A 24,389-nucleotide genomic window follows, 5' to 3' on the forward strand; every position below is an offset into this window, starting at 1 on the left:
TGTGGTTATAGTAAAGAGTTGCGCATACCTTCATCGACATCTGGGGGTTCTTATAAAGGACCCCGGGGAAGCGCGGGCATGCTTCCCGATGCGTGCATGCTTTCCCAAACATACCTTAACGAGCATGTGTCAGTAAAGTACCTCTGGCGCTATTCCGTAATCGTCCGAGCATATCCCGGATGTGACGGTGGAAGCTTCCACCGTATGATCTTGTGTACGGCTCGGTCGCCAACTCTACTGCTTGTCGGCGGCAGGTGTCTCGAGGATGATGTTATCCTCTGTCTCCTTTGTCCTCTTGCGTTCTCTGTCTGTTCTAAGGCCGAGCGGATCGGCCGCTCGGTGGGCATATCACTCTGCCTCGGTCGTATGCTCGAATTAGATTGCTCCTGCCTTGTGCACCCGCCGAACGGACATCCTGATCGGCCCTTGAAACCTTTTTACCTTTGAGCATCGGAAATCCGACCCCTAGTCGATTGTCTTTCATTCGGCGAGGGATTCAAGGCCGGTCGGCCCCGCTATGTCCGGTCGGTCGCCCTGCTTCTCCCCGGTCGGCCGGGTCTCCGGGTTGGATCTCTTGACCTTTGACCTCCACGTACTATTGATCTTTCGCCCACGAGGGTCTCTCGTCTTTATCACCGGATCGATAGTGTTGAAAATTTTTTAATTCTATATTTTAGAAAATCCTTGCGGGTATATAATAAATTAAATAAATAATAGACATTGCTCGTATAGCGTATCTTCAACTCTTTTGAGCCACCATGGATCTTTCATGCTTTTGAGCGTAGTCTGCCGACACCTTTATCATTCTTACCGTAAAAAGTTTTCCTTATATTATTTTAAAGTGCTCCTTTCTTTCCCAAACTGTTTAGTCTATGGCTCTAGTTGAGTCGTTGGATATCCAATAAGTAAATCTTTAGATTAAAAAAACATTAATTCATCTTTTTAAACAAATAAAATTCGACGACGGCATACCTTATCGCTCGCTCGGAGAATAGAAGTGGAAATGTGGAATATCCAATCCCAATTCTGGTACAGAAGTAGGTACGGATGGCTGCCCGTCAAAAGAAGATATGGTTCGTGTTCTGTTTGTTCGACGAATAAACAACTTCCATCCACCTATACAGTCCTTCTTTACTCCATATTACCAATTTTCATCAGATTGTGACCGTCCATGAAAATCTAACGGCCAGTAGACCTTGGTTCTAGTCAATCTTTCCCACGTGCCAACCCCCTAGACTAGTCAACAGCACAGCTCATATTTTATCATGCGACCCAATTCGCAGCTCTTAACTTTACCGCCTCACTTGCCGGCCTCCTAATGAACCCCATGTAAGCCAATGTGAATGTGGCCTGTCGTCGTTTTGGGTAGCAATCGGGGTTCAGTTTCCAGTGAAAGTAACAAAATGGCAATCTCATCACGGTGACGGCACATGCCACTGGCAGACTTTAAAAGCGATGGCCGTCCTTCGCTTCATTTGGGACTTCCATCTCATCTCCGCTCGCTTATCCTGCGCGCCACCTGCTATCGTGCGCGCCGCCGCTGGAACCTCGTCTCTTTCTTTCAGAGTCTGGTGAGCTTTCTTCTCCACAGCTTAATTTCTTCAGTTTCCGGTCAACTAAGGGTTTCTTTGTCCCTATTCCATCTTCTCAATAGGGGTTTAGGAGATCAAAATAACTCATATGTGGATGGTGTGAATATTAAATGAACCGGATTGTTTTAATTTCGTAAAGATTCGATGAAATATACTCGCCGTAGTGCTTTTATTGAAAAACAAAAGTTCTTAGAAATAGACCGTTTAAGTTTGCTTGTTTTAGCTTGGAAGTGTTTGTAGTCATCGACAATGTGACTATAGCAACAAAGAACAAGTAAAATTATATTAAAATCTCTCTTTGAGCCTTATCGGGGCATGTGACTCTCCTAAGAGCAGCAATTTTAAGAACGAAGAGAACTCGTCTATGCAAAAATTGTTGACCTCAATCTGTGCTACAATGAACAATAAAAGAAACTCCATTGTGAATTGGTTTATCTGTTAAGAACCCCTTGAACTTTCCATTGATTATAGTTCTTGCTGCATTTTCAATTGTCGTTTCTCTTTTCCAGAACTAAAAGCAATTATTTCAAGATAAGTGCAGCTGCATTTGAGTGAAACAATCATGTGCTTCAGTTGTTTTAGGAAGCCCGACGTCCTACCTTCTTATCATGAGGGACCATCTGCTAATGCAGTAGGTAAGTCTGTGATTTGATTCGAGGATAATAAAGTCTATGTTGATAAGTGATATAATTGTTGCTTGAAGGCTAATGTAGTAGGTAAGTCTGCAATAGGGATAATAAAATCTATGTTGATAAGTCATACAGTACAAAAAAAAAAAGTCATACAGTTGTTGCTTGAAGGCTTAACACAAAGTTTAAGTTTTTATATTCGAGATTGCTTCCTTATGCTTTTTCTTCATCTGTATATCAAAATAGACAGTTTATTCTACATTTTAATTTTAGCCTTCCCATTTGGCCATTAATGCCAACTATGTTCTTCATCTGTATATCAAAATATTTTGCTTTGCTGGGGTGAATTCAATTTTTGCTCTGTAGGAAAAAAATTAAAGAGGAACTATTCATAAGTTTTTCATGTATGTAAACCTATTTGGTAAAATCTGTACCAGTTTAACCAATTTTCTTAATAATGCAGGACAGGGTCCTCATCATACTCCAAACTTTACTCCTAACAATGCCCAACCTATTAGAGTCCAGCGAATTGAAGTTCCTTCCATTCCTGTAGATGAAATAAGGGAAATCACAAAGAATTTCAGCAATTCAGCTTTGATCGGAGAGGGTTCGTATGCTAGAGTTTTCTTTGGTACCTTGAAAGATGGCAAACAATCTATCATCAAAAAGTTGGATGATACTAAGCAGCCTAACCAAGAATTTTTAGCCCAGGTGGTTATCATTGCAATTAATTTTCTTCTTCTCAATCAAATTTGTGTCTTCTTTTTCCTCTAAATAAAATATTTTGCAGGTATCTATGGTGTCCAGGTTGCAACATGAGAATGTGGTGGCGCTTCTGGGTTACTGCATGGATGAAGGAAGTTTACGTGTTCTTGCGTATGAATATGCTTCCATGGGATCCCTTCATGATATCCTACATGGTGTGTACTACAATTGCATTTTGACGCATTTTGTTAATACTTTAACTGACATCAGAACTATCGTTTATCTTGCCTAAGATTCAAGTTAGGTTTTAATTTGATATGCTTTGTAATGGAAAGAATTGATCCACTGGCTTATTAAGCAAATAAGTTCATTTAACATGATGACAACAATGGAAATAACTAGAAAAATATCTAGGAGAATATAGTTTTGAGCTTGCAACTTTGGTGCAATCTTAAATGTTTGATTGGATACCTTATACTTCCATAAAGTTAAGTTGTCAGTAAAGGAACTTGAGGTTGGTCCTAATGCACAGGATTGATCAGTTTAAAACTAGGCTTGAACTTGTCGATCCAGGTTTTATATTAATCTTAAGCTGATAAGGATTGACCCAATTTATATATTTATGGCCTAGCAAGGATTTGGCCAACATAATTGTTTCAAGTTGATTTTATCATCAGAGTGATCCTTCTTCAGCAAGAATTTTGAGTGAAAATAAAGTACCCTAATACCAAACTCATGAGCAATGCATTCTTTATATAATGCACATGAAGCCTACGTAGTTTCTTTCTAGCAAGCATTTTCCTTTTCAATTCTCAACCATTATAATGTAATATCAATCAACCCTCAGGGCGAAAGGGTGTTGAAGGGGCAAAGCCAGACACAATTTTGCCATGGGCAGAGCGAGTTAAGATTGCCGTGGGGGCTGCAAAAGGACTTGAATACCTGCATGAGAAAGCACAACCTCGAGTCATTCATCGTGATATCAAGTCCAGCAATGTACTTCTGTTTGAGGATTATGTGGCAAAAATAGGGGACTTTGATATATCCAACCAGAGTCCTGATATGGCAGCACGCCTGCAGTCCACCAGAGTTCTTGGAACTTTTGGTTATCATGCTCCTGAGTAAGCTATTCTATGACTTTCCTATAAGATTTACTAGTTCCATAGGAAAGTCAAATTAATGAAATAACATTTGACATAGAATTCTGTCTTTATTCAAACACAAGCATCAAAGTTAAAACTCTTGAGAAGTCATTTCTACTTTGTCAATGAAATTGATTTATTTTGTCATTTTTTGGGTCATATATGAGGATGAATCCCTCACATTGTGGACATACATTCAAATGCCTAATTACTTGGGATAACAAGCAGAGGCACTGAAATTAATCTTTTGAGATGGCTTAGAAGAGCTAAAAGTTAAGGCTTTTTCACCTTGCTTGGCAGGTTCGCCATGACAGGACACCTTACATCCAAGAGCGATGTCTACAGCTTTGGTGTTGTTCTCTTAGAGCTTTTAACTGGACGAAAACCTGTGGATCCGAGTTTGCCACGAGGACAGCAGAGTCTTGTGACATGGGTATCAACACTACCTGCTGGCTTCCCTCTCTTTTTTAAAAGGAAAAATGGAATTCTTGACTCCAAATTTGATCATTTGCAGGCAACACAAAGGCTAACTGAAGATAAAGTCCACCAAATCGTAGATCAAAAACTAGGAAGAGACTACCCTCAGAAATCTATTGCAAAGGTGTTGAACTTTCCTCACTAATCTTGCAGTCTGATTCATGGATGCAACTGAACATTCTTTTGATATTTTATATTCCTTCTATTAATATTTGCTAATCACTACCTTTCTTGTGATGTTAATGTAAGAGTTGTAATCACTCGTAAAAACAACATTAGTCTAGAGCATTCTTTCTAATTCAATTTGAAATAGAACTAAGTATACTTATTGTGTATAAATTCTACTAAATTACCAGTGAACATCGACTAGAAAATAACCTCACACTATGTCCCTCTGTTTTATTTTGGTACATATTTTTGTATCAGTATTATCCTTAAATTTTCAATTCCTTCAGGTTTAGTCATATTAACAATCAAATTAGAACATTAGTGCACCTTATTGAGAAATAATAAGAAATTGTACACCTTTACGATATCTAAAAGTTTGTATAGCTGTATAAAACAAAAGTCATACTTATGAAATGAGAGTAATAATTGAATGGCTTTTGAAATTTAACCTGGCACAACTCGATTCGAAAGGTATTTAAAAGATGTAATTGTAACCTATAGAAGGAAAATGGATAAAGTCCATAGAAAAAACATGAAGCTACTTGATAAATGTAATTGCAGCCTACACAAGTTCATCCAACAGCTTGCTTCTTATTGCAATTGCTCATGCTCATTTGCTTATCCTTTTCCCATCTTGGAAACAGTATGCTGCCGTAGCTGCTTTGTGCATGCAGTATGAAGCTGAACTCCGCCCAAACATGAGCATCGTTGTGAAAGCTCTCCAGCCTCTATTGAATTCTAAAAATGGTTACCCTGGCGGTGCATCGAGATTCTAAAGCACTCTCTTTTCTTCTTGTTCCGGTTGCTGGTGACGATACAAGTGTTTGATGCTTGTTGCCCAATGCCACCCTAATTGTGAGATTATTGTTGCCTGCCATGCTTGATTTGTCTTCGCAATGCATTTGATAACACTATGATTTATGCATGCGTGATCTGTGTCTGGTTGTCCCTTTCTTAATGGATGAGATGAGCTTTATAACTGTGGACTTACATATTGCTTAGTAATTCTATACACAAGTTACATTAAAAAAAATGATTTCTACTGAAAACGAGAGCGTACCCGAGTTTTTTTTAGTTTGATAATAAATATAACATACGATTAATTATCATACTTCATAACATATATATATTTTAAAAAATCAAATAATATATATATATATATATATATATATATATATATATATATAGTATGCGTTTGAGTTAGTATACATTGAAATTTATATTATATCTGTAAATTTATTAAAATTGGTGATGTAGATCTAACAATTAATTCTATTAAAATAAATTCCTTTTTAGGAATTAGGAGAAATATAGTATAGTAACGCCTAACAAAAGTTAAATTTTGTTATTGGAAAGAAATCCCTGAAACGAGGAAAAACAGTAAGGCATTGGTTTGGTTATTTTTTATTTTTATTTTATTTTTTGAGAAATAGGAAATTTATTGTTTGGTTGATAATTTGTACGTGCATTTTTAAGAAAAGAATATATTATTTTATAAAAAAATACAAAATGTTTAAAAGTTAGATTCATGTGTTTTTATTCAACAAAAGCGTTCAAGATTCTCGACACAAGGATCCGAAAGAATATTCCGATCTCTCTCTATTTGGGTGTTGTCAATAAAGCCCAAGCCCATCTGCGATTGGTTTATCCTTGAGCCCAGCTCCAAGGGGGAGGCCGTGGTGGAGCGCCTCATGCCCCCGCTCAACTTCGCCATGGTCGATCACGGCATCTACAGACTACAGCTCTGGCTTCCCAGACACTGCTGACTTCCGGTTTTTTGAAACGCTTGAGCTTCGCTCCATCTTGTCCGTTATCTGCTTTCGAGTTTTATGTTTATTTTATTTTCCTCCATTTTGTTGGAGTGCAGTGAGGGTGGAGTCGAGGGTTTCGATTGATTGGTAGCGGATTGCGGTTTCTTAATAGGTGTGCCTTTGCCTGGACCCGTACCCAGTCGCGAACATGGAGTTCCTTCGGGAAAACTGGATTACTCTTTTCAAGATTGAGATCGATGGCTCCAAGGTATTACTTTTCCTACTCCTGGAATTTGATTGATTCAAATTGTTCCTTGCGAAACTTTTTTCTTTCTTTTGTAGGCTTTATCATCTTTGGATATTTGTCACTCTATTTGTCGCTTTCTTTATGTATATTTGGTGTTAATGGTTGCCTTCTGATGGCAACACCATGCCCTTGACAGTTTATTATTTCTAAACATAGATTAGGAATCCCTGCCTATCTCCAATTTGGTCTTTTTTATATTTAACTAGGTTTTTGAAATGATTGTTCGATTTGAATATTTTGAATCTTTCTCTTATGGGATAATGTTCTTTTGGGTATGCTGTTCATTTTCTATATATAACTGTAGGTTTCATTGTAAAGGCATCCACGTCAACTTTTTAAACGAAATCAGATCCTCTGTCCCAAGATTCTTGTGTCCCCATGTCTTCTCACCGATCGGATGGTCATGACATCCTCATGATGTGCACTGCATTCTTGAGATGTGATCTAACCCGTCGCACAGAATTTACTTTAAATTTTACATTTTATATAAAAAAATCTTTACAACAACTACCCTATCTATTTCCTAAATTTAGATTTCATAAATAATACTTCTCTAAATTTAGGAATAAATCCATTCCCTAAACATTAAAATATCATTTAATTTGGGAGAGAGAAAAAAAAATAAAGGGAATGGATTGGGTAATGAAAAATAGATATTATATAGGGAAAAAGGAAAAAATAATAAAAAAAATGAAAGAGAGAGAAGAAAACAATAAAAAATAAAGATAATGGAAATTTTGGGATAGCTATGTAGTGTGTAGTGAAAAATAATTGTCTAAATTTAATAAAGTGGTTGTTTATCCTAAATTTTAGAGATATTATAAAAAAACAGATGTGGATGCTCTAAGCTTCGTTAATTGTGATATTTTATGGATTCTGCAGACCTATTTTCCTGTTTTGTTGCTGGAGACTATAGCTTTAAATCTTATGTTTCTCTAGGTGTATCCTGATGTTTGACTACGCATCTTGTTTGTTGAATTTCTATTTATAGTTTTCATCGAAATGCCCTTGTTAATTTGTTTATCTTTTTTCTTGACAACTCCGATGTGCAATGTGCTTATCTGTATAATGCCTTCTTTTTTATCTCAACCTTGAACACTCAGAATTTATTTTCTACCAAAATCTTTGATGTTATATATCTAGCTGTCTACTTGACTTAGGATTTAAGTAAAAAGTATCACATTCCATCTCATAACACCCTACACTAGTCATATTACTTAGAGCATCCACAATGCTATAATGTTATAACACTCACCACCTCATCAAAAAGCATGGGGTTCACTGCCACATACTCATTATAACATCCTTCTTTCACCCACATCCCTTTTAACATTAACACTCATTATTTATTTGTCCCACAATCCACTCAACCATCTTAAAATTATATCATATTAAATAAATATATTTTAAATATGTTTTAAAATATTTAAATTATTATTATTATTTTTAATTTTTTATAATTTACATTTTAAAAAAATTATACACATGGGGTGGGCCAGGGCTGGCCCACCCCATGCAAAGCTTGAACGCGTTCAAGCGAATGAACGCCAACGCTGCATCTGCAATGCGACGTTAAATGCACAGGTGCGTTATAACGCGACATTAACGTCGCGTTGCAGATGCTCTTAATATCCCAATTTTATTGTTTGCCAACGGTTCTTGTTTTTTTTTGGATATTGTGTACATTGTGAAGAAGATATTAGTCAATTATTGGAATATGGAGAACTGGGTTTGTCTTTTTAAATCAATTATAAGTGAGAGACAGGAGTACTATCATTTGTACTTGACTATGTTTTTTGTTGTGTGTGTTGTGTGTGTGTGAAGATCTTTAGTTGGACACACAAGTTTGAAGATCTTTAGTTGGATATAGTATCATTGTCAAATAAGTACGATCAAGTAATAGGAAGAAGAAATTATGAAATTGGTATACGCATTTCCAAAATACCTTTTCTTTTCTGGCATTTGACTTCTTATCTTATCACAGTTCCCCTTATTGAACAAATCAGTAGTCAGCACCAGTGTTGTAGACAATTAATCCATTTACCAAGTTCATGTTAGCATAATTATGATGAATTCTGAGTTGTTATCCCTTAAGTATGTGTGATGATTGTTACTGGCACGGCATTATTGATATGACAGGCTAGAAATCAACTGAGGCGAGGCTTATAAGAAATGTATGGCCTCTTAGTGTTTGGGATTGGCAACATAGATAGTTTATAATCATCTAAAGCTATTATGACTTGAGAGCGTATTGGTGTGTTCATGAACGAGATCAGTTACTAGTGTCAATGATAAAGCTACAAATCTCATGATTTCTGCCTTCAAGAACTCAGTACTACTCAAGAAGTTTTCTTCTCTTTGGATTCTTCACAGTGCCTTACCATTGTGATGCAGATTAGGTGTCCTATCTTTCCAGGGAGGAAGTTTATGGTCATAATGCTTTGATGATTATATGTTTGATATGTTAGTTTGTGTCTTCTCTCAAATGCTATTGATTCTAATTTTGGCTCTCAAATCTACTCGTAGCTTAAGCTGTTCTCTGCAGTTGTATACTGGCCCTAAAGGCATTTCTAATCGTAACAATTTCCTTTGCAGGAAGCCACTATTCCAAAAAATCGGATTCGGGAGGCCCTAAAATTGTTCTTAGTACAAAACATTTGCAAACCAAGTTTCCTTAAATCATTATTAGTTCCTGCTATCTATGTTCGTGCCACTCTAGTATATAATAACTGCAGATGTCAGCAATCACCCACTCATTCATTGCAAACGTGGCAAGGTAAGTTCTGATACATCTATCCTCCATCTGCACAATCACTTTGATTCTTGCAAGACTTGATTTCGCATCAATTTTCTTGTCCAGCATAGAAGAGGAAGGGTTGTGGGATGCCAAAGAAAACTCCAACGCTGGTGCATCGCTTCAACTATTGATGAATACAATTGCTATGCGGCTGCAAAAGCAAGAGTTTCTGATCAGAATTTTATCAGAGAATTTGATGTAACAAGCATGGCCGAGTTCCTGCTTCAAGCCAACAAGACAAACTTTTCTACTGATGATGAGTCCCTGCTTCTTGGAAATTAACCTGGAGCAATAATTCTTTCGCAGCAGTAAAGAATTGGAGGACCCTTTTTCTCTGAGAGAGAGTTTCATACTAAATTCAATTCTATGTTCGTTTTCCTGTTTTTACAAATCTCCTCGTGTTCGATAACAAGCGGTTCAGGTGCCTTTTTTTTAGTTGAAGATTGCTTGCTGCTACCAAATCTGGAACAGGCGTGGGGAACAATCAAATTAATGGCGCGACCATCTGAGCATGAAGTCCAACTTCATTTCCAAGTTTCAAACACTTCCGAAGTTGTTGATATTAGGAGTATACGCCATTTGAGCAAATATAAATTAATAATTAATTTTTTAATACTTTTTTTTTATGAATTATTTTTTTCTATATAATTTTTAAAATTAAACAGTACCTAGATTTAACTTATACTACTTAATCTAAATATAATTGAACAATGCATGGCGCCAACTCGTCACTTTTATAAACACGGCTCGCATCTTGAACATTGTCTTTGGAAGCAAGCAAGTTCTGTTTTTTGCATGCTTCATAAAGCCATGTGTTCCTGCTCGTACACCAGTCACTAGGGATGTGAGTTGGGTTGAATAATCGTTATGGCTGTTAGGCTTGTTGCTTATATAAAGAGAAGTGGTAATTAGGCTAAACGCGATTCAACCTGGTCCCCTGCCTCTGGTCATGCCAGTGTGTAATTTTGGCGTGCAAGCAAAACATGATTAATTTGGTATTTAAAAAAATATATTAAAAAAATAAATTGAATATTATGGAATTAACTATACTTTTACAAAATATTTAATAAATTTTCTTTTAGATATTACAAAATTTTCTCTTGCTTTAATTTTAATTGCTATTTTATAATAATTATTAATATTTATTTAGTTATTAATATATCATCGACCCATTAACTTGGTCATACTCGAGATTGACATCTCTATTCTACCCCGAGCAATTAGGAAGCGCCACCATGTTAACAATTGATATTGTAAAATAAAAACTCCTCTAAAAAAATATCAATGTCAATTTCTAATATCTTTAAATTTAAGGTAAATAAATCACTTTATTGAATTTAAATATCATTTTTTTATTACATACTACATTAATTTTCTTAAAATTTTCATTATATCATTTTATTATTATTATTATTTTTCACTCTCTTTTATTTTTTTATTATTTTTTCTTTCCCCCAATATTTACTCTTCATTATTCAATCAATTAGTTTTATTTTTTTCTTTCTCTCAATTTAAATGATATTTTGATATCTAGGGAATAAATTTTCTTGTTTAAATTTAAAGAAATATGACATCTAAATTTAGCAAATGGATAGAATATCTGATATAATTATTTTTTTACTTAAAATATAAAATTTAAAATAAATTCTGTATTTAAGTAAATTGATATAGATACTCTACATTATAGTAAACCGAGATCTCTATCTTTATCCAGGATCTCTTTTATTGGAGCATAAATGGAATATAAAAATCATAGTGTCAAAATATTGAACACGATTTTTTTTAAAAAATAATAAAAAATATTTTTTAAAAAACCTGAGAGTGAGGGAACGGAGGGAGGTAGCCAAGAAAGGTTGTATGACCAAACCCACTACATAAGCTTTTGTAGCCTGATAAAGATCACTTTTGTCGTCCAAGCCCAAAGAAAAAGAAGGCGACTTTAGTCTCTTCTCCACTCGCACTGCTTCCGTCAATGCATTGTGCCACCTGCTGCCTCTGTTCCTCCCACTGGTTCAACAACTCGCCTTAGGCGTGGTTCAAGAAAGCGACCTCCTCGTAAAGGGGAAACAAATAAATTATTATTCTGCGATAATCTGTTTTACGTAAATAGATTGCTTTTTATTTTGCAATATGCAGCGTAATAATCGATATAATATTTAATTAACTACCATAAGCAATTTGCTCATTATTTATTGATTTATCGCGTGTTGCCGTTGCGGAAGCCCACAAACCACAGTAGGTGACCACCATGTGGGTGTTTTCTTGCAAGCAATCCCATCCGTCCATTCCATCTAACGGGAACTCCCTGGTGTCTCCCTTGAGACAGCGTCTAGGAAAAAAAGCTCATCTTCGCACCCGTATAGGTCTAGAGTCTATGCCGTTGGACGTGTTTAAACGAAAGCACGTAGATTACCTGCTCCCTGTCATTAAATAGGCTGCGGATGATAAACACTTTACTGATTTACTCCACGTTCACCCATATCTCTTTTGCTTTCGCCTGTACTCGACTCTCTCAGCGGCGACTCCAATTAACCCACACCCTCCACCTGCCTTCATCCACCAAATAGATAACAATAATAATAAATAGAAAAATAGGGCAGCGGGAAAGCAGCGAAAACCTATGACTTCCGCCGCTTCCGCTGCCGCCGCCGCCGCTGACGACGATGGTGACGGGACTCCCGCGTCACCGGCTGAGACGCTTGAACTCATCCTCCGTCGCCTCCTCCCTTTTTTGCTATCCGCCGCTCTCTCTGCGCGGACTCTTGTTGGCCGATGGCGTCTCCTCCACTCTAAGCTCTCCCTCCTCCTCGCCGCCCTTTCCGACGCCGCCGGCTCCCCCCACTGGCCTTCCAACCAGCTTTTCAGCGATCACCTCCTACCGTCCCTGCTCTCCACGCTCCGCACCCTCCGCTCCCTCTCCGCTGTCTGTCTCGACCAGGACCTTCCTGGAGGGAAGCTCCGCCTCCAAAGCGACGTCGACATCGCCACCTCCGGCCTCTCGCTCCACCTTCACGACCTCCACCTTCTCCTTCGCTCCGGCCTGCTTCACCACGATGGTTCCCTCGCTTCGCCTGCCGATGACTCCGCAGCGATTGTTCTTCCGCTCCCGGCCCCCTCCGCTTCCCGCGCTGTGCTCGCGCTCTTCGTCCGAGACATCTTCGCTCGTCTCCAGATCGGCGCGCTAGATCTCAAGGGCAAGGCCCTTGATTCCCTCCTGGAGCTTCTCGCTACCGACCCTGCGAAGATCTCCCGTCTTGTAGTCGAGGAGGGCGACCTTCCGTTGCTTCTTCGCCTCCTCGATCCCTCCGCCCACTCGCTTCTGCGCGACCGCACCGCAGCAGTGATTTCCATCCTCGCCACCGCCTCCGATGCCTCACGCCACGCTGTCTTCGAGGAGGGCGCCCTCGGCCCACTTTTGCGCCTCCTCGACTCCGGACCGGCGGTGCTGAAGGAGCGAGCGGCCATAGCGATTCACGCACTGACAGCGGATCATGGCTGCGCTTGGACAGTATCTGCCTACGGCGGCGTCTCGATTCTAGTCGCCGCCTGCCATTCCGGATCCGGATCACCATCTGTCCAAGCCCTCGCTGCCGGTTCCCTCAATAACGCGGCTGCAATCGACGACGTTAGAGCCGCGATGGTGGAGGAAGGTGCTGTCTCAGTACTCATCGAACTACTTTCAGGAAACCTCGAAGCCCAAAAGAACGCCGCCCTCTGTTTGGCTTCTCTGGCCGCCATGGGCGGCGAAGAGATTCGCAACGCTATCCTCCAAGAGAACGGCCTCACTCGTCTCCTCCAACTCCTCCGAGTCGCGTCCGACCCGGAAGCGATAGATCACGCCCTGAAAGCGATCAGCGCCTGCGCCCTCGCCGTTTCTCCGACGGCCACCAAACTCCTATCTTCATCCCCGCCGCTCTTCGCCCAACTGACGGATCTGATCAAGCGCGGGAGCGCCGGGATCCAACACTCCGCGGCGGCTCTTGTCGCCAACCTATCCCCTAGCGAAGACATCAAGCGAACAATGGCAGAGGCCATGCCGGCGCTTATCAAGATGATGGAGAACTCCAAACCCTCGAGCGCGCAGGAAGCAGCAGCCGCGGCGCTCACTTCGCTGGTGGCCGTACGGGCAAACCGCCGCGAGCTATCAAGGGACGAGAAGAGCGTGACTCGTCTGGTCCAAATGCTAGACCCAAGGAGCGAAGCGGTCGCCGGGAAGGAGCTTCCGGTGGCGGTGGTGCTCGCTCTCACATCCGGCAGCAGCGGCGGGGCTCGGAGGCGACTTGCTGAGGCCGGTGCGTGTCAGCACCTGCAGAAGCTGGCGGAGGCTGACGTACCGGGCGCGAAGAAGGCCTTGCAGCGGATCACCGGCAACCGACTCAAGAATCTGTTCTCAATTTCCTGGCCTCAGTAACGAATAAATCCATCAATTAATCTCGCCACCATCAATCGTCAAGGTCTTGTTCCACACAATAACTACGTCAAGTTAATGGCAGTTTAGATTAGATTTGACGTAACTAATTCCATACATTAATTGTGCTTGTTTCAGGTATTGCTAAAGGCGCGGGAAAGCGTAGAACGCAATGACACAAGAAAAATAACAACAAAAAGGTGTGCGTTTAGTTAAATAAATTGCAAATAGAGTGATAGCCGGTAATTGGATAGTGGTAGGTAGGTTGGTAAAGCGAGAGAGGAGAGGAAGAAGCATGCATGGATGCGGAGTTTTAGGGTGTATCCTTGTGCTATTAATTTGTTGTTTACTTAATTTTGTTTGAGCCTTTTGTTTCTCATATTTCAAATATTTGTTTGATGGTGAGTGATGCGGTGGTGTAATTATTTTAAAAGAAAAAACAAAAACAATGTCCATCTGGGTATTTCCTTCCTGCACCATCTTAGTATTTGGTGTTCTATGGTTGCATTTGCCCGGGCAGCTAAAGTCCTTTGGATGTTTGTGTGGGATCTGTCTTGCTGCAGGTAAATTCGCACTGCATTTCTACGGAGGCAGTGACCCCTTTGTGTCATCTCATCCGTGATCCGTGTACACATTCACTTCACATGCATTTGTCATATTGCTGTGCTGACAGAAGAGAAAAAAACAAAAAGAATTTAAATTTTTTGTCGTTTTTTTATCTGGAGTTTGGTCTTCGGGTTTTTATTCTTTGGTGATTTTCTGTAATTTTTGGCGTTTGGTAGAGAACCCATTTGAGTTGATTAACCAATATCAAAAAATAGAAGGCAGAATTCAATATTAAAATTGTATTTGTGTCCTTACTCTACTTTTAGTTTTATATTTAACATTTTGTTTATTATTAGTTTAAAAAACATCTTATTTCGGTAAAATGAATCTTAATTGAGAGTTTCTAGAACGATCATAATGTTTGAAAGGATCACGACTCCATTGCTTTTTAGGAAACCAAACAAAGAGCGCAATCGGACCGCACGATTCTCATCGGACGGCTGATGAACCTGCGTCCGCCGTCTGACTATGGCCATGTCCTTGTTTTATAGTTTATACTGTCCCTCCACCCACCGACTTCCGCGTTAGGCTCCACCACGAAGTCGAACGGCTCTCTTTTCTTCCCCTCCGCCTCAAGTGCAGAGCGCGAAACAAAAAAAGGGTATAAAAAGCGCCTCCCGTTTCTTCCGCCTCCAAGGCCGAGAGGCGAGAGATTGACGAGCCAAGAGCCCCTTTCTCCTCCAACAACTACTCCATCTCCTCTCAATCGATTCCGTATCTCGCAGCGATGCATCTGCTGTCGTCTTCGAGGTCTTCTTCCTCCAAGGAGCAGCAAAAGACCTACCAGGACTGGTTCGCCGTTGCCGATAAGGGTCAGGCTTTCGATCTTTTCTCCCGCCTCGGATACCTTCTCTTTCTGTTTTCTTATTTTGCTGGCCCTCTCGGTGCAGATGGCGATGGGCGCATCACCGGAAATGACGCCCTTAAGTTTTTCGCCATGTCGAAGCTTTCCCGTCCCGAACTTAAGCAGGCCAGCTCTTATCTCTGTTTTTATTATTATAATTTACTGAAGAGGTTCCGTTTTATTGCCTCTGGAGTTTGCTACTTGGAGAAACTAGGATTCCGTAGCAAGACTATCGCAATATGGTTCCTTTGCTTTCTTATGCTTTTTAATTTGTAAATTCATGTTATTTATCATCTACACTATCTATTTCGTGGAAGGTAACTATTTTGCAGACGAACGACTGCAACTATTAAAGGGTAATTTTGTGTCGCAATAAGGTTACTCTGTTGCCATTATTATCACTGTCAGAATCAGAAGAAAAGGCTCAGGAGAATTGAATTTTTTGTCCTACGGTTTTCTATTGGATGACTATAATTACGCAAACGTTTGTGGGAGTTAAACCTGCGTCAATTTAAAATTGAGACCGTTGATTCTGGAAGGCCAAGCCTTCTTTAATCTACATTAATTAGTTCTTAAGACTAGCAGCTTATCTATATTGCAGTTTACTTTTATGCGTGTATGTATTACATTTCTTTAAAATTTTAGTTCCATGTGTATAAATGTACTTAAATTGATGGATTTGGATTAGGAATAGCAATTTCCAGCTCCCGTCAAAAAACCTTATTAATAGCCGTCCTGTCTTGTCCTAAGATATAAACGGGCGAGGATGGGATCAAAATTTAAACTTGCATACCTGGGATAAGGCAGGAATGAGTTTATTTATAATATATATTTTATAGATAATAATACACTGTTAATTTTCCCATATGAGTATTTAGTAATATTAGAGTTGCACCTTTTGGTAAATTATTGATAATATATTTTATTTTATTATTCCACTTTGATCCACTTGTTGAAAATAAAGAATTGGTTACTTTCCAGCAACTCAACTAATATGCTGCACACTGGATGTGTTTTGTTCTAGGAATGCCTTGTATGGAATTTCTGGTCTTAATTTGATTGTCTTGAATTGTATCAATGACAATTAAACGACGGGTAAATTGTTAAAAATTAACTTGTGGATTCTGTTCTCAATCACATGAACTTTGTCATTGTTATATTATGTGTTCGGTTCTCCTTCATACCATGTGACTAGATTATTTGTGCTTTCACACTAACTAGTTAACTTTCTCTACAGGTCTGGGCCATTGCTGACTCTAAGAGACAGGGTTTTCTTGATGTTGAAGACTTCATCAGTGCTATGCAGGTTTTGTTTTCAATATATTTTTCATTTTATAAAACATCTTAATCAAACACTAAGTTCTCTAAAGTGTTTACAATGGACAGCTTGTTGCATTGGCTCAAGCAGGTCATGAGATTAGCTCGGATGTACTTAAGCATGCAGGTTACACCAACGACCAAATGATATTTAGGATTGTTATATTTTGTAGAATGTATATCTGATTGTACCAATCACTTTTCCTAACAACAGACTTGGAGAACTTAGGCTCTCCAACGATGGAAGGTTTGGATGCTCTACTAGCTGTAGGTCAATCATTCCATTTCTACCAAAAATCTTCATAATGTGTGAAACAATATCACCCTCTAACATATTTCTGCTGACAATTTTCTAGAAACATAAGCGCAAGGAAAAGAAAAATGAGAACCATTCGGATGGTAGGGAGCTTATTTATGAAAACTTCACTTCCTCTTGTTCATATTATTTTACTTGTCTGACCCTTTTGGCGATTGCTGCTTTTGGCATCTTCACAAGTTGTGCCAGCATCAGCTAGTTGGTTTAACTCAAAATCATCAAAAAAGGTATCTTTTACAGAAAACTGCTTATACTTTACATTGGTTTTCTTTCCTGAAGTTAATTTGTGTTTGTATCTGGTTGTTGGTAATAAGTCCTTTAAGTTCTATTACCTCAACAATTGCTTGCTTGAAGAATGTCTATATTAATAACTATGTTTGTTTGTATTTGATTCTAGGTACCTCTAAGTGCTGTTACCTCAATAATTGATGGCTTGAAGAAGTTATACCTTGAGAAACTTAAGCCTTTAGAGGAGACCTATCAATTCCATGATTTTGTTTCTCCTTTCTTGGTAGGTTTTAGTTCCTAAGATATCAAACTGAAATGACCTTGAGAAAAGATTTGTAGATTTAAATCTGTTACTAGTTCGGACCCTAATATTTACAACCTTTTTTCAGACAAATAGTGATTTTGAAGCCAAGCCCATGGTCATGCTATTGGGACAATATTCTACTGGAAAGACAACATTCATAAAACACTTGCTGCAATCTGGCTATCCAGGTCTGTCAGAGCAATATTACTTGTGTTCATGTTTTTTCTTTTCTATCCCCCATGTCTTGGTCATTTGTACTAATGGCTAGTAGTCACCCATGATTTACCTCCTCCGTGTTGGCCTAGGGACGGATTGGCGGGGGCGCTGGGGGCGAGCGAACCGCCTTTTTGCCACATGTTTTTTCTTTTCTATCTATTCATCTTAGTCTTAGCAAAAGTTGTTGATTCATCTTCATCTTGATTTTATGCAGGTGCTCACATTGGGCCAGAACCTACAACGGACAGATTTGTTGTTGTAACAGTAAGTTTTATTTCTCTACTTATTTTTTTATACAGTCTATTTAACATAAATACAACAACAACAACCAAACCTTATCTCATTAGGTGTGGTCGGCTGTATGGATTCTTTTACGTCATTGAGTTCTATCTTCTACTATATCATCATCTATAATTAAAATAAATTTTATCTTATTTTACTATTGCTAACCAGTTGTTTTTGGTCTTCCTCTTTCTCGTTTGATATGCGTGTTTGTCATAATTTCACATCGCCTAACTAGAGCATTTATTGATCGTCTAAGTACATGCTCGTACCATCTTAAATGTGTCTTTCGAAGTTTTTCCTCAATAGATGCAATTCCGACATTCTCTCTAATGCTCTCATTTCTTATTCTGTCCATTCTCGTATGTCCACACATCCACCTTAAAATCCTCATCTTTGCAACTATCATCTTTTGCTCATGTGCTCGAGTCATAGCCTAACATTAAACTCCATATAACATAGCAGATTTAACTGCGATTTTGTAGAATTTTCATTTAAGTTTCAGAGGTACTTTACGGTTATATAATACTCGACGCTCTCTTCCATTTCAACCATCCTTCTTATATTTTATGTAAGACATCTCTCTCAATATCTTCATCATTTTATAAAAATGATCCTAAATATCTAAAGCTCTCGGTTATGGACAACTCGTCATCTCGTATCTTAACAATTATCACATTATGTCTAATATTGCTAAACTTAAATTCTATATATTCTGTCTTTATTCTACTAAAGCTTAAAACTTTTCCCTTTTAGTGTTTCCTGCCAAGATCCTAGTTTAGCATTTACTTCTTCACGTGTTTCATCTATCAAAACAATATCATCTGCAAACGACATGCACCACGGCTTGAATGTGTGCAGTGAATTCGTCCATAATTAGTATAAAAAGATAGGGACTTAGAGCTGATCCTTGATGCAACCCTATCTTTATTGGAAATGATTCAGTTACTCAGAAATCTTTACTCTAGTCGTTACATCCTCGTACATATCTTTAATTAGTTCAATATATATTACGTTAACACCTCTTTTTTCTAGAATTCTCCATATAATTTCTTTTGGGATTCAATCATAAGTTTTTTCTAAGTTAATGAATACCATGTGTAGATCTTGTTTTTGCTCCCAATATTTTTTAATTAATTGTCTAAGAAGATGTATAGTTTCTATTGTCGACCTTTTAGGTATAAACCCAAATTAATTTTCCATCAACGTGCTCTCCTTAATATTTTTTCTATTACTTTTTCCAAAAGTTTCATAGTATGATTCATTAATTTAATACTCTATAGTTTGCACAATTTTGTACGTCTCCCTTGGAGTTTATCCTCCATTGATTAGACATTTTTTTCGTTTTCAATATCATGTTAAATAATTTTGTAAGTCATTTAATACTTTGTTTCCCTAGGCACTTCCATATCTCTATCGGAATATCATCTGGTCCAACGACTTTTCCATTGTGCATCCCATTTAAAGCTTGTTTTACTTCTGAAGTTTGAATTATACGATAAAACTTTAAATTTTTATACTCATTTGACCTACTTAAATTACTCAAGTTAAGTTGGTCACTTAAACGTTCATTAAAAAGTTGATGAAAATACCTCTTTCACCGCTCTTTTATTTTTCCATCATTTACTAGTATCCTATTATATTTATCTTTAATATATTTTATTTGGATAAGATCTTTTGTCTTCCTTTCTTTCACTTTAGTTATCTATAAATGTATTTTTTCCCTTTTTTTATCTAATTTTTTATATAATCATTCAAAAGTTTCATTTTTTGCTTCATTTACTACTCTCTTAGCTTCTTCCGGGCTATTATGTATTTTTTTACATTTTCTTCGTTCTTAGAAATATATAATTCCTTATAAGCTAGTCGTTTTTCCTTCACTTTCTCTTGTACTTTCTCATTTCATTACCAAGATTCCTTACTTAGTGGTGCATGTCCCTTTGATTCACCAAGTACACTCTTAGCTACTATTTTCAACTTTGATATCATCTTATCTCATGTCGTATTAGAATCACCGTATATTTCACCTAATGTTTGTAGTTCTACCTTTGCCTTAAATATATTTTGCTTTCCATCCTTTAACTTCTACCATTTAATTTTAGGAGTTGTATTTATTTTCTTTCTATTTATACTATGTTTGAGATGTATATTTAACACTACTAACCTATGTTGGGTAGTTAAGCTTTTTCCAGGGATGACCTTACAATATTTACAAATCTTTTTATCTTTCTTTCTAACCATAAGAAAGTCAATTTACGATTTATTGTTCCACTTTTGAATGTGACTAGGTTTTCTTCTCTTTTCTTAAAAAATATATTAAGGTCATATGCTATCGCAAAATCTAATATAGTTTTCCTTTCTCATTTCTCGATCCAAATCCATAACCCCATGTATCCTCTCATATTACTCATTTTTTATTCTGATATGCCCATTTAAATCATCTCCTAATAAAATCATTTCATTTAGCGAAATGTTTTGTAATATTTCATCTAAGTCGTCTCAAAACCTTGATTTGGTAGCTTCATCTAATCCTACTTACAGTGCATATACGCTAATTATGTTCATAGTTTATTTCGCCACTATTATCTTAAGGGCTATAATTCTATCCCCTTTTCTAACTACTCCTGTAACTTCATCCTTTAACGAACTATTTACAACAATACCCACTCCATTTCTTGCTTTATTCTTTCCTGTGTACCATAACTTAAAACCCGAGTTCTTTATCAGTTTTGTCTTCTCACCTACCCATTTTGTCTCTTGCACACACAAAATACTAATTCTTCTCCTAATTATCGTATCTACTACCTCGATTGATTTACCATGAGGGTTCCTATATTTCATGTTCCAAATCTTAGATTATTAGTTTTCCTATTATATTTGTTCTTATCCAACCTATGGTGTGAAAATTCTTGCTTATTTAACACTACACCCAAGTTCTCATGAAGATGTAGCGGTCCTTGCCGATACGTTACAGTCAGATCTTGCAACACGAACTCTTGCATATTTAGCACTACACTCGAGTTCTAGAGATGCAGTGGTCCTTGTCGAGATATTATAGTCAGACCCTGCAATGCGTTCATTCCGGGGAATAATCTAGCATTAGCACAATAGTTTAATGGATCTATTCATTAAATATTTGTCATAGTGTTAACGTTGGTTGACAACTTAATGCAACTCTCCTCCTTTATCCGAGCTTGGGACTGGCTATGACTGATTCATCACGGATGGAGATAGTCTATTTAACTTAAATGTAAAATATAAATATAAATTTGTTTTATAATTTGACAGCTTATAGTCGACCATGATAGTTGCTCCAGATAAAATCTTAGATAGACTTCATCTATAGATAAAATCCATTTTGTCAAATCCCAAATAGTTGAAACACAAAGTGTTTGTTTGTTTGTTGGGTTTCTGTTTGCTCTATAACTGACTCTTGTTTCCTTGTATAACTTCCTTGTATAACCATGAAATAATATTCATGATCTCATCTTCCTTGTATAACCATGAAATAATATTCATGATCTCATCTAGTCTTCTGTCACAGATATGCTTTCAGTTGTATTTGTTTGGTGTTATTTGCTTCTGATGACAGTGTCCTACAGTCGGGACCAGATGAAAGGAGCATTCCTGGAAATACCATTGCTGTTCAAGCAGATATGCCATACCATGGCCTCAGTACATTTGGAGCTTCATTTTTATCAAAGTTCGAGTGTGCTCAGATGCCACACCCGGTAGTGAATTGATCTGTAACTTTTGCATTAAGATATTTTATCGACAATGAAATTGGAGATCCAATTATGGGCCTTTGTTTGTGAAGCTTCTGCAACACATTACATTCGTTGATACTCCTGGCGTTTTATCTGGAGAGAAGCAAAGAACCCAACGCAGTTATGACTTCACTGGAGTAACGTCTTGGTTTGCAGCAAAATGTGACCTCATCCTGCTACTTTTTGATCCCTATAAACTTGACATCAGTGATGAGTTTAAGAGGGTAATAGAATCTTTGCATGGCCATGATGACAAAATCCGTGTAGTTCTGAATAAAGCAGACCAAGTTGACACCCAGCAGGTTATCCTTAAGCCTTTTTCTCTCTCATCATAAAATGATCGAGGCAAAATCTTATTGTACTTTTAGCTTAATGTGTAACATGTTTCTTTTTCACTGTTCATCAGCTTATGAGAGTTTATGGGGCACTATTGTGGTCTCTTGGGAAAGTTCTAAACAACCCTGAAGCTATGCGAGTTTACATTGGGTATGTTATAATTTCACTTGTTAATTAAACCCAATGGTCTCATTTTTTCTCAAAGGATGTGACAAACGAGTTTTCCTATGAATCCAATAGAAAAGACACCTTTTTCATCTGTGAGAATCTGACTGGCTGTTAATGGTATTTGGGTGCAAAATTTAGTCTTGCAAACCCCAGATGATTGACTTGGCATCTAAGATCTCTAGTGTATCATCCTCTGATCTCCCTTAAAAATATACAGGTCGTTCAATGACAAACCGATAAATGAATCAGCAACTGGACCTATTGGAAAGGATCTATTTGAGAGAGAACAAGAAGACCTGCTTTCTGATCTGAAAGACATACCAAAGAAAGCCTGTGATCGCCGTGTAAGTATACCTATTAACTCGTTTTGAATTTCCTTTATATAGTTTTTTCTAATATCCATTGTTCTCTTTATCATTGTAGATCAATGAATTTGTTAAGCGTGCAAGAGCAGTCAAAATTCATGCCTATATAATTGGTCATCTAAAGAAAGAAATGCCATCGATGATAGGCAAAGCCAAGACTCAGCAGAGGCTCATTGACAATCTTCAAGATGAATTTGGAAAGGTTTACTATCCTCCATCACTCTACATGGACATGTAAAAAATATATATATATTTTGATGAGCTTTGATATATATATACTTGAGTCAAGTCGACAGGTAAAGTTGAAACATGTGAAGGGGGAAAAAAGAAAGAGAATACAACAGTAGTAGATGCCTGAAGAAAACATGGCAACTTCAAACATTTCATTATCCTTTCATTTAAATTTTGAAGGTTTGTAGAGTTTACTAACCCTAGAAATTATGCAGAATTTCACCAAGGCAATCAGTTTTTATCAGAATGATGACAAGAGAAGAAAAAACAATTAACTTTCACCGCTTGTTTGAGCCATAAACTGTCTGCTTAAAATCACTAAGGACTTTCTAGCCTACTTTGCTGACCTCAAATTCATGCATGCAACTCGTTGGATTAGTATAGCAGTCAACTTCTTGGGATGTAAAATGCAAGTCCATTGAACAGGTACAAAAGGAGTTTCATTTACCACCTGGAGATTTCCCTGACGTTGACCATTACAGAGAAGTGTTGAGTGGATACAACCTCGACAAGTTTGAGAGACTGAAGCATAAAATGGTACAGGCTGTGGATGATATGCTGGCTTATGACATTCCTGAACTCCTAAAGAGGTTCAGAAATCCATATGAATGATGATGACATAAGAAGTTGATGATGAGATAGGTTTCATGGCCTTCAAACCATTACTCTTTTTGAAATTTCTTATTCATGGCGGGAAATGGTGAGCTGCGGTTTCATATTTCTTGTATTAATTGTACTGAACTATTCTTTGTGGGTCACTGTTGATTTTGTTCGACAGTACCTCATCAGCAAATTCTACGATTCAATTGCAACACTTTCTACAGGGATGAAAATGTGAAATATTCAATTGTATCCCTTGTTTATTCTCATGGAGCTCAAAATTGGATGTTGAAATGTTTACAGATTTTAAGCTCAATACATTTATATTTACAAAATAATAAGAAAGTAAAGCTTCCTCATGCTCAAGTGGTCTGATCTGCAAATGCTCAAGTGGTCTTACCCTCGCACTATACTAATATCTTCGATTAGTCAAGGGTATTGTTGTCTTTTAAATTTTTCCGTCGTGTTCAGATCAACATGGGGATTTCGACCCTCACGGATGTCGGATTTGTCATTTGTTGCCGTAGTTTTGTGCTCTTGGCTTTTGTTGAATATCAATATTAGGACTAATCTATTTGTAGATGTCAGTATCAATATTAGGACTGATCGACTGCCATTTGAGATACGAAGATATGAGATAAAACATTAGTATTTGATCAAACTGATGTTGATGGCATTGAAGGGAGTTGCTGGGCATTCTCCACCATTGCTTGCTGTAGAAGGAATAAACCAGTTTGTTACAGGGGAGCTTCAAACCTTGTCAGAGCAGGCGAAAGAATTTGAGACAATTTCTAGGTAAACAATAAATTTTAGAAAAAATGCTTCTTCCTGCA

The 24,389-nt window shown here is 37.8% G+C and overlaps 4 protein-coding genes across 9 annotated transcripts; all 4 read left to right on the forward strand.

Moving 5' to 3' along the window:
• Positions 1-1,460: 1,460 nt before the first annotated feature.
• On the forward strand, positions 1,461-5,692 carry LOC122012295 (pto-interacting protein 1-like). 3 transcript variants are annotated; one of them, XM_042568782.1, is made up of 8 exons: positions 1,462-1,571; positions 2,102-2,227; positions 2,685-2,932; positions 3,012-3,141; positions 3,774-4,047; positions 4,369-4,501; positions 4,583-4,669; positions 5,358-5,692. In XM_042568782.1, the coding sequence occupies exons 2-8, from the start codon at positions 2,155-2,157 to the stop codon at positions 5,487-5,489; spliced, it is 1,077 nt and encodes a 358-aa protein (XP_042424716.1). In that variant the 5' UTR covers positions 1,462-1,571; positions 2,102-2,154; the 3' UTR covers positions 5,490-5,692. The 3 variants fall into 3 exon arrangements, with proteins under 3 accessions (XP_042424715.1, XP_042424716.1, XP_042424717.1); XM_042568781.1 differs by having other exon boundaries at positions 1,461-1,571; positions 4,369-4,669; XM_042568783.1 differs by lacking the exon at positions 2,102-2,227 and having other exon boundaries at positions 1,485-1,571.
• Positions 5,693-6,361: 669 nt separating this feature from the next.
• Positions 6,362-10,003, forward strand: LOC122012296. Of its 4 annotated transcripts, none has more exons than XM_042568784.1 (4): positions 6,362-6,485; positions 6,581-6,732; positions 9,367-9,547; positions 9,637-10,003. In XM_042568784.1, exons 2-4 carry the CDS (start codon positions 6,673-6,675, stop codon positions 9,768-9,770), a joined length of 375 nt encoding a protein of 124 aa, XP_042424718.1. In that variant the 5' UTR covers positions 6,362-6,485; positions 6,581-6,672; the 3' UTR covers positions 9,771-10,003. The 4 variants fall into 4 exon arrangements, with proteins under 4 accessions (XP_042424718.1, XP_042424720.1, XP_042424721.1 ...); XM_042568786.1 differs by having other exon boundaries at positions 6,369-6,518; positions 6,637-6,732; XM_042568787.1 differs by lacking the exon at positions 6,362-6,485 and having other exon boundaries at positions 6,525-6,732; positions 9,632-10,003.
• Positions 10,004-12,075: 2,072 nt separating this feature from the next.
• Positions 12,076-14,357, forward strand: LOC122012294. The gene is made up of 2 exons (XM_042568780.1): positions 12,076-14,022; positions 14,115-14,357. Exon 1 carries the CDS (start codon positions 12,189-12,191, stop codon positions 13,977-13,979), a length of 1,791 nt encoding a protein of 596 aa, XP_042424714.1. The 5' UTR covers positions 12,076-12,188; the 3' UTR covers positions 13,980-14,022; positions 14,115-14,357.
• Positions 14,358-15,039: 682 nt separating this feature from the next.
• On the forward strand, positions 15,040-23,856 carry LOC122012657 (EH domain-containing protein 1-like). Its single transcript, XM_042569264.1, has 16 exons — positions 15,040-15,394; positions 15,473-15,552; positions 16,664-16,732; positions 16,813-16,870; positions 16,958-17,010; positions 17,100-17,142; positions 17,240-17,286; positions 17,457-17,570; positions 17,677-17,779; positions 18,022-18,071; positions 21,692-21,820; positions 21,907-22,158; positions 22,263-22,342; positions 22,578-22,704; positions 22,784-22,927; positions 23,383-23,856. Exons 1-16 carry the CDS (start codon positions 15,310-15,312, stop codon positions 23,566-23,568), a joined length of 1,620 nt encoding a protein of 539 aa, XP_042425198.1. The 5' UTR covers positions 15,040-15,309; the 3' UTR covers positions 23,569-23,856.
• The last annotated feature ends 533 nt before the right edge of the window (positions 23,857-24,389 follow it).

The sequence above is a fragment of the Zingiber officinale genome, chromosome 8A (assembly GCF_018446385.1).
Source record: "Zingiber officinale cultivar Zhangliang chromosome 8A, Zo_v1.1, whole genome shotgun sequence".
NCBI classification, from domain to species: Eukaryota; Viridiplantae; Streptophyta; class Magnoliopsida; order Zingiberales; family Zingiberaceae; genus Zingiber; species Zingiber officinale.

Excerpts from the sequence above, each read along its gene's own strand:
- LOC122012295 (XM_042568781.1), top strand. The coding sequence starts at position 2,155 with ATGTGCTTCAGTTGTTTTAGGAAGCCCGACGTCCTACCTTCTTATCAT. Across the intron at positions 2,228-2,684 it reads ACCATCTGCTAATGCAGTAG|GACAGGGTCCTCATCATACT; the intron begins GTAAGTCTGTGA and ends TTAATAATGCAG. Across the intron at positions 2,933-3,011 it reads ACCAAGAATTTTTAGCCCAG|GTATCTATGGTGTCCAGGTT; the intron begins GTGGTTATCATT and ends AATATTTTGCAG.
- LOC122012294 (XM_042568780.1), top strand. The coding sequence starts at position 12,189 with ATGACTTCCGCCGCTTCCGCTGCCGCCGCCGCCGCTGACGACGATGGT.
- LOC122012657 (XM_042569264.1), top strand. The coding sequence starts at position 15,310 with ATGCATCTGCTGTCGTCTTCGAGGTCTTCTTCCTCCAAGGAGCAGCAA. Across the intron at positions 21,821-21,906 it reads GTGCTCAGATGCCACACCCG|CTTCTGCAACACATTACATT; the intron begins GTAGTGAATTGA and ends TTGTTTGTGAAG. Across the intron at positions 22,705-22,783 it reads AGAAAGCCTGTGATCGCCGT|ATCAATGAATTTGTTAAGCG; the intron begins GTAAGTATACCT and ends TTATCATTGTAG.
- LOC122012296 (XM_042568784.1), top strand. The coding sequence starts at position 6,673 with ATGGAGTTCCTTCGGGAAAACTGGATTACTCTTTTCAAGATTGAGATC. Across the intron at positions 6,733-9,366 it reads TTGAGATCGATGGCTCCAAG|GAAGCCACTATTCCAAAAAA; the intron begins GTATTACTTTTC and ends TTTCCTTTGCAG. Across the intron at positions 9,548-9,636 it reads TTCATTGCAAACGTGGCAAG|AAGAGGAAGGGTTGTGGGAT; the intron begins GTAAGTTCTGAT and ends TGTCCAGCATAG.